At 39.6% G+C, this 8,040-nt stretch overlaps 1 protein-coding gene across 2 annotated transcripts; it reads right to left on the bottom strand.

Moving 5' to 3' along the window:
- Nucleotides 1-273: 273 nt before the first annotated feature.
- Nucleotides 274-5,682, bottom strand: LOC115901369 (cytochrome b-c1 complex subunit 7). 2 transcript variants are annotated; one of them, XM_030943980.1, is made up of 4 exons: nucleotides 5,204-5,419; nucleotides 4,330-4,401; nucleotides 2,443-2,609; nucleotides 274-1,253 (listed from the first exon to the last, which is right to left on the bottom strand). In XM_030943980.1, the coding sequence occupies exons 3-4, from the start codon at nucleotides 2,602-2,604 to the stop codon at nucleotides 1,176-1,178; spliced, it is 240 nt and encodes a 79-aa protein (XP_030799840.1). In that variant the 5' UTR covers nucleotides 2,605-2,609; nucleotides 4,330-4,401; nucleotides 5,204-5,419; the 3' UTR covers nucleotides 274-1,175. The 2 variants fall into 2 exon arrangements, with proteins under 2 accessions (XP_030799840.1, XP_030799839.1); XM_030943979.1 differs by lacking the exon at nucleotides 5,204-5,419 and adding an exon at nucleotides 5,634-5,682 and having other exon boundaries at nucleotides 1,016-1,253.
- Between the last annotated feature and the right edge of the window lie 2,358 nt (nucleotides 5,683-8,040).

Below are 8,040 nucleotides of genomic sequence, written 5' to 3' on the forward strand. Positions count from 1 at the left end.
AGACTTTAGAGGAATATTGGCAATGAAGGTATTTTTGCAGAATTTTGTTTTGCCACATCAGGCTGTCAAGTTCTGAGGGATCGCTGTATACATCCTACAGATGTAAGGGACTTAAGCAAGCAAGGGAATGTTAGCAACAGAGTTATTATTTGGGCATACCAATTAAAAACTGCAGAGGTGGTTTGCTCCTTTTTCTTTTGGTAAACTGAGTGTTGTATTTGGCAGACAAGCATGCACAACAAAAGGAGAAAAGCAAACCTTGAGGCCATCATGCAAGATTCTGTATTTTATGCAGAAGGTTACACAACAGGCTCTGAATTTCATGCTTTATACCAGTATCTGTCTCAAATTCACACTACCATTGAATTACAGAAGACTAAACTCCAGGTTTTCAGCCAGTAAGGGCCAGTATTTTCTGGATACAAATCACTAAAAACCAGAGCATGCTTTAGGTGATGAAAAAAACCCGTGAGAAGTTAACTGTGTTAAGTGCTATGTTTAAAGCACATCAGAATACCACTTTTACTCTTTAAAAGAATAAAAAGTCTCAAAAAGCTGAAGTGAGACAGTCATTATGGTTTACATGAAAATAGTTTTTAAGGCTTAACAATGTACATGGTATAAAAAGTTAGTGAAACATTTCCTATTTTATGATGAAGGAATCATCTATATTTTCCATTTTTACAATATATATCTGCTTGGATGCACAGAATATTACACTCTGCTGTCTCACAATACCATTGTAACATCAACACTGGTTCAGTATTGTTGTCCACAGTGATAACTGATGAATGAATATTAAATCCTCTTTAACATAAAGAGAGCAACTAGCACCAACAGCCTTGAACATTTCTTACCTAATTCTACTACTGCAGAAAACAGCTGTATGATGAAAAGAGCAAGAATCAAAAGCTGGAATGAAGACTACATACCACTAAGCTAATGTGTAATGTATATGCTCACAGGAAAGATCCGAACATTAGCTTGTTAACATTTAGAAAGAACTCTTCCAAGATTTTTATAGCTTGACATGTTTATTTTAGTTGGATGATCAGACTCAATGAACAAGCTGAAACAGTATTCCTCAGCCCCACAACTGCCTCCCTATGGACTTCTACAACCAAATGTTTAAAAGATCAGAAATATCTAGATATTTGCATGAAGTGATTCAATAGTTACTTCTTGTTCCATGCTTCCCTTTCTTGTCTTTCACGGATTACTTCTTTTAGATATGGTTCAAGATAACGGTGATCCTGAAAAAGAAGAGATATATAGAAGAAATATATTTAAACTTACAGCAAGGTGCAGAAACATCTCAAGTCATTCCTACAGATTATTTCTTTCTCATTCATTCCTAGGTTTGACTAAAGACCAACCTATCAAGGAAAACAAACAAACAAACAAAAAATCCAGCCTTACTTACCGTGAAAAGGCAAACTTTGTATCTGCCAAGTCTGTGATGACAAGTTCTCTACTGCAGCAACCACTAATTCCTAATACCTCATCAATATTAGCAGGCAAAGTGATGCTTCCAGCTGTGCCTTTAGAAACAGTGTTCCTTTTGGCAGATACTCAAATGTACTAGATCCACTTTAATTAGTTCAAAGTCCAACAAAAATACTCTAGATAATCTCTTTTTGAGCATAACTTCTCAACAGCACTGTAAACTTGTATTTGATAGAACACCCTGACCATATTTAACACTTACAAAGCAAACTGCTGCTTGGGGAAATATGTGACCAATTATTCAATGCAGCAGTTACCTAAATATGACCTATGGGACTAAAAGAAACAACCTCTGCTTATTCAGAGATGCATTAATACCTTTATACTCTCCTATAATCAAAAGTTTGACGATAAAATTCCTCTCTGCCAGGTAATCTGGAGAAAGCTGAGGTGGACAGTGATGCAAAGTCTGTCAACCAATTCATTACCAAAAAATAAAATTTAGTTACATCTGATAAGGAAAGTGCAGTTTGTTTTTTTAAAGTACAAGGTGGCACTTATTTTAATGCATGATTTCCCTTCAAATTATTCTTCTTTGGCACCTTCATGAATAAAAGCTTTGGCTCAAGATTTTCTGCAAGATTAAGAAATTAATCAGAAAAGCAGGAGAACTTTTTTAAGAATTTCAAAGCTATTTACATTGTATTTCTTTATCTGACAGCTTGGAAGAAGTATTTTGTCTGAACACAAACAATGTGCTGTGATTCTGAGGTGCACCTTAAGCTTCTGTCATCCTGAGAAAAATTTAGTAATTCAAACAGAAAACCAGATTTTTAAACTGCAATCCAAAGTGTTTTCCAGAGGTATTCCATGAGCTACTGACTCATTCACTATAAAGAACATGTGAACATGTGTCTCCCCAGAGAATGAAATCCCAATCACCAGCCCCAGCGGTGCCATTTAAGAGCTGCCCCTTGAAACACTGCATGTACATACCTCTTCATACTTCACCCACTGGTCTTTGGGAAGGATCTGATGTTTCAAGCTTAAGTCCAGCGCTCGTTTTATGCGGAACACTCTCTCGTTGTACAGATGCTCTGGAAGTCTCTTCAGTGCTTCTTTCACATCATCATCTTCATACAATGTATCATCCCGCATTAATCCTGCACCAAGGAGAATTTACAGTACCACTGAATAAATGCTCTTCAGTAAGACTGAGGATTGACAATTGCCCATGTACCATGGGCAAAACACTTCCAGCACAAAATTATTAAGAAAAGTCAAACTAATCCAGGAGAGGCACTAATTGCTCAGAGAGAACATGCAATCCTAAACACTGACTTTCACAGACTCCATTTACTTTTTTCACTCCTTTTCCTAAAAAGGAATAAGGAAAATGGGTATTTAATTCAATGTGTTTCATGAAAACATACATATACAGAAAAAAAACTTCCCTGGATCTAAGGGGTGAACTTCTGTGCATCTGATTTTGTATCTCTGTAAAAGATGTCCAGGTAAAGGGTTTTTGAGAGCTCTGAATCCATTAGAGTCAGTCAGCCACAGATGAGACTCCCTCAGTACTGAAGAATTTTTCTCTGAACTGCCCTGTTCATGATGACCAGACCTCTGCTGACTATATGAAGCTATGGAAACCCAAAGCTCTATCTTGGTGTGTGAGCTCCAAATTAGAAGTTAAATCAGAGAGAAACACCCACCCAGTCTTCTCAAAACTAATCACACTCCCACACCTTCTGTGGAACAAAGGATTCTTGAAATTCAACCAACCTTTCTGTAAGGTCCAGTATTAACAAAATAGGACAAAATATTACTTCTGTGGCATTCCAAGGTGATTACTACAATATACCAACTGACTTGTGGTTAAAGGTTTTCATCTCATGTGACTGATTTGGCAGTAGTGTCTCAATAAAACAAAAATTTCATTTGAGTCACATATTTTTAAATTCAGTTTTGTAATTTATTTCAAAGGCACAGGAGTACTGCTGCTAGTTTAATCACTATATTACATTTAGCGCTTCTCTAATTTATTACTGGCATTTCCAGAGAAGCAGTAGAAGTAAGAATTTCAGCAGACAGGCATTATAAAAGAGGAATTAAGCACTGCATCTCTGGAGGAAGGACCTAAGCTACTTGTTTACAGTTTTCTTGCATTTTTTTTCTAACTTCCCCAGGGCAGGTATGTTAACTTCCTTTAAGAGATTTGTTTGTATTGTGGTGAGCAATAAATTGCAGCATCTAAATACTCAGATTCTTGTCATACAAGAACAGTTCTGCCATCTAAATGGTTGAAACAAACTTGGTAACAACTCTGAATAAACTGAAGGCAATACCATTAATGGACCCTCTTCTCCATAAGGAAGTCCTGTTTTGACATCTATTCCACCACTGTGCAGGCCAGAGTGATGCCAGCTGAAGTTATGGTGACACAAAGGGCAGAACAACTATAATCCTTTTTGCACTTTGGATACTCTGCATAAGTACTGCAGATAGGCTGACTACTATCAGTGGGAACCTCTCCAGTTTCAAGGGCAGTCTGTGGGGTAGAAGACACTGGCTGGCGAAAGTGACTCGGTGGGGAAATGTAAATAACTGAGTTTTCAGGACTGCTTTGTGAAAGTTTTTTCAACTGCCCCAGCCTGGCCTTAGCTGTTATAAGTTAATTCACTGGGACATGAGCAAACACAGAAATAATGGAAATAACAGAAATAATTGAAGCTATTGCCAACTTTTTTCCGCCACAGAAGTAGTAGCTAGTTTTGATCAAAAGGACTTATGCCAATCTGCATGTACATATGCCAGCTATGAACCACAACCAGTTTGAGAACTGTTACATTTGTAATTTTTAAAACTCAGTGAAACACTTACCATATTTGTTAAACCCAGCTGCATTATAATACCACTTGCAAATCCTTTCAAACAGGCGACCACCTCCTGCAACTGAACATGCAAACGAACATGAACATCAGTTGCACAGCAAGGTAAAATTCAACATTTACATAGTACTGTGCAGTACACAAATATTTGCTGGCCTCCCACACATGCAGCAATGTAACATTGCATCAAGTTTGAATTTGACCATACATGACTTGGCCTCCACTTCTCAGTATCCCATAACTAACACTGAACTCATTACATACAAGAGTTTAACCCACTTCACTAAATCTGAATATTAGGCTGCTTTAAGACTTGGGAAAATGCTGCCAATTCCTCATCAAAGACAGCAACAAAACTCTTAGACTCCATAATACTTAAATGAGCCAAAGCCATAGTGTCTGCAGAAAGCAAAACCATCAGGCTTTTCCAATAATTTATCTAGGTTCCTTGGCTGTCGCTATGTGACTTCAAGCCCAGCTATTATTATACTGTTAAACTTCTGCTCTCCTCTCCAGATACTTAAATGCTATTCCTTTTTCAAGGGGCTGTCAAAGTCAACCATGAAATCCACACTAAAACCTCAAAAAACCCCCAAACAACAACAAAAAAATTAATCAGACAAAAAAAAAACCAAAAAAGCCAGACCTCCACGCCACATATAGCACGTTCACCTTCCTTTAAATGTGGTTTGGGACGGCAGAGGTGCTTTTACACATAAGCAAATACCTCAACAAAGGGTCTAGAAGGCCACGAACGGCACGACACGGGCAACGCAGTGCGGGCGAGCTGTTTTACGCGACTTTTAAGTCATCTGTCTTACCAGGTTATCCCCAAAACACCCCAAAAGAGTTCATTAGAGCACTACCTCAGCAGGTTGCTTAGTTACTCCTTCGTCCTTCAGGGCCAGACAAGGAATAACTTTAGCCCGAATGCGCGCCGAGGGCGTACCCGCGCAGGACAGCAATGCCCGAGGCCCCTCAGGAGCAGCCCAAGGCTTCCTCTAGTGCTCCGGAGCGCTCTCTGCGCCCAGGAAGCTCAGCTATGGGGGCCAGGCTCCGTCCGCCGCCGCGGGAAGGCGGCGAGGAGACTCGCCCGGCGACTGTGGAACCGGCACTCGCTGTCCCTGTCAAGGGCACACGGTGCACACCGGCTCCCCCTCTCCCCGTCACGGCCAGCCTCGCTGCCCTGCGCGGGCCGAGATGAGCCCAGCACCGCAGGCGGGAGGGGGCCAGGGACAGACCCGGCCCCGCCGCCCCCTCAGTGCCCCCGCTGCCCCCTCAGCGCCCCCGCCTCACCAGGCGCCCTCGCCGCCATCTTGACCTCGGCGCCGCGCGGCCTCTTGGGTACGTCGGGGGGCGGGCCCGCCAATGCCGGCCCGGCGGCGGCGCCTGCGCTCTGGCCGCGGGGCAGGAATGAGTGACAGAGGAGAACAAGAGAAAAATAAAAATTCGCTTTGTACAGCACGATAAGCAGAGCAACCATGGGTCACGCCAAGGAGCAGAAACCTATCTCTGCTTAGGTATCGCAGCCGCCAGGTGAGCGGAGGGCACAGAGCGCTGCATCTCCCCAGGCCTTCCTTCAGGAAGGGACCACTGCGATCTGAAAGAGACAAAATGCAGACGTGGGGAGAGCACAGAAATTGGTAGTAGGTAACGCGGTGGGCAATTTCGGCCAGAAAAGTTTGTGGTTTGCTTTATTTTTAATCGTAAAGCCACAAAGTTTTTGTCATGATCCTCAAAAAGTTCTTCGATCCCCTCTCCCCTTGCATTTTAGCACTCCCTTTAAATGTTTTTGTGTCCATTCTTCATCGTGGTTCAGGGAAGCTGTTTCGGCAGAAGCTTGTGAATTCAACAATTTCAAGAAACTGGCTTAGCTCTGGCAGCAATCATTCCTACATTTAAAAATACTAAAGGAATTTAAAGCTCAACGTTTGAGACATTCAAAATATACAGACTCTGTAATATAATTCTGTTACAATGGTTTGTCACATGGTAATAACATAGTAATAAGGCTAGTGGAGAAAATCTGCAAAAGTTAACTCCAACATTATGAACCCACATATTTTCTATTAACATTTTTACTGTAAACATTATTTTTTGCAATATTATTTGAAGATTACAGTTTGTTATTAGCATTTAATACAGTCAAAAATCCAAGTAAGCATATTGGACTTTGGATACTTTGATTTAACAAGAGGAAGTGGGGGGAAGTGCTTAGTCAGCACATTTCAGCCACCATGAAATGTGTTATGCATCTCCACCAAGAACAGTCTATCTATTCAATAGAGTATTTCAAGCAATCTTTCCAGGCCAACGGAACAGAAAACATGAGAAAAAAGACAAAAGAGATCATCTCAGATATACATTGCAGACAATGAATGTGGTTTTTCAAAGTGTTTCAAGCATTTGTTTTTCTAATTCTTAATTTGGATGAATAAGAATTTATCCAAAGTCATAATCCACAGATCATTACTATTCTCATTCTTTAAATCTCTTTAATCCTATTTTACTTGCTACCTACTAGCAGAATTTAGACTTTTGTATTTTAGTCTGCTGTGTGCATAAAAATTGCTATTTTTAGCTTCAACAGTGAGGTTTTAAAACATTGAGGCATTTTCATTAAATAAGTTTAAATCCAAATTAAAACATCTGGATTTCAGATTTCCTGAGCTATTTTTAATGAAGGAATTCAAACTTCTAAACAACATCAAAGAGTTCTGCATGTGGATTTAGGCAGCTTTTTTGTTTTGTTTGGAAATTTGTTTCACAAATACACTGTGAAGCATCTGATAATTCCATATTAACATGCTTTGTTTCATGATAAGTTTAAGTATTTTCAATACTCCCATGATGCCCAATGTCAGAATTTACTTCAGCTTTTACAACTGACCAACTCTTATCACCTTAATATATACTACAGCCTCTTTTCACATGGTTACTTGTGTATTAAAGCCACACGAATCTCACTGGTATGGTGCAGGGTGCAGAGGTTCAACCTGCAAAGTATCTTCAGCAGTATGGGGGGGGGAGAAAAACTGAACACAGAGAAGAGAAAAGTAACTAAAATAAAGTTCTTCTTGATTTCAGGGACAGTAACAGCTTTTTTTTCTTTTCTTTTTATAATCTTCCTGAATTCCGTTTGCTGGGGTTTTTTTTTGACATTTCTAACCAGCTTTTAGAATACTAATTTCAACAGCCAGCTTTGACAAGAAACCTATTGATAGAATGCCTTTCTGTATGAGGAGCTTCACATATTAATGGTGTGATTCTTTCTACCATACAAGGAAAAGAATAACATTATTATTATTAGCTCAAGCAAGTAAACACAACGTTACTTCACTACCACACTATCTTGCTATTCTAACTTTGGGGGAAGAGAGTGAAAGGAGAAGATAACAGAGGGCAAGACAGGGAATAAGTCACTAGCCAGTTTTCCAATCTCCCAAAATTCTGCCATTATCAAAAGAAAAAAAGAGGAATTTGAATTTACCTTTCTCTTAATGTGCTGCATCATCCACTCTGAATTAAATTAGTGATTAATTACAAGGCTTGCATTAGTAGCAATCAACATATTGGCTCAATCCTCCTGAAATACATTTTTAAGCTACTGTAAGTATTACTGTAAGCCTTTAAATCCTACATGCTTCATAAACAATGACATATTAAACCAGTAATTAAAAAGTTAAGAGACCTTAAAGGGAAA

This window comes from Camarhynchus parvulus, chromosome 2 (assembly GCF_901933205.1).
Source record: "Camarhynchus parvulus chromosome 2, STF_HiC, whole genome shotgun sequence".
In the NCBI taxonomy this organism is placed as follows: Eukaryota; Metazoa; Chordata; class Aves; order Passeriformes; family Thraupidae; genus Camarhynchus; species Camarhynchus parvulus.

Excerpts from the sequence above, each read along its gene's own strand:
- LOC115901369 (XM_030943979.1), bottom strand. Across the intron at positions 2,610-4,329 it reads AGCTGGGTTTAACAAATATG|GATTAATGCGGGATGATACA; the intron begins GTAAGTGTTTCA and ends TCCTTGGTGCAG. Across the intron at positions 1,254-2,442 it reads AGTGGGTGAAGTATGAAGAG|GATCACCGTTATCTTGAACC; the intron begins GTATGTACATGC and ends CTTCTTTTTCAG.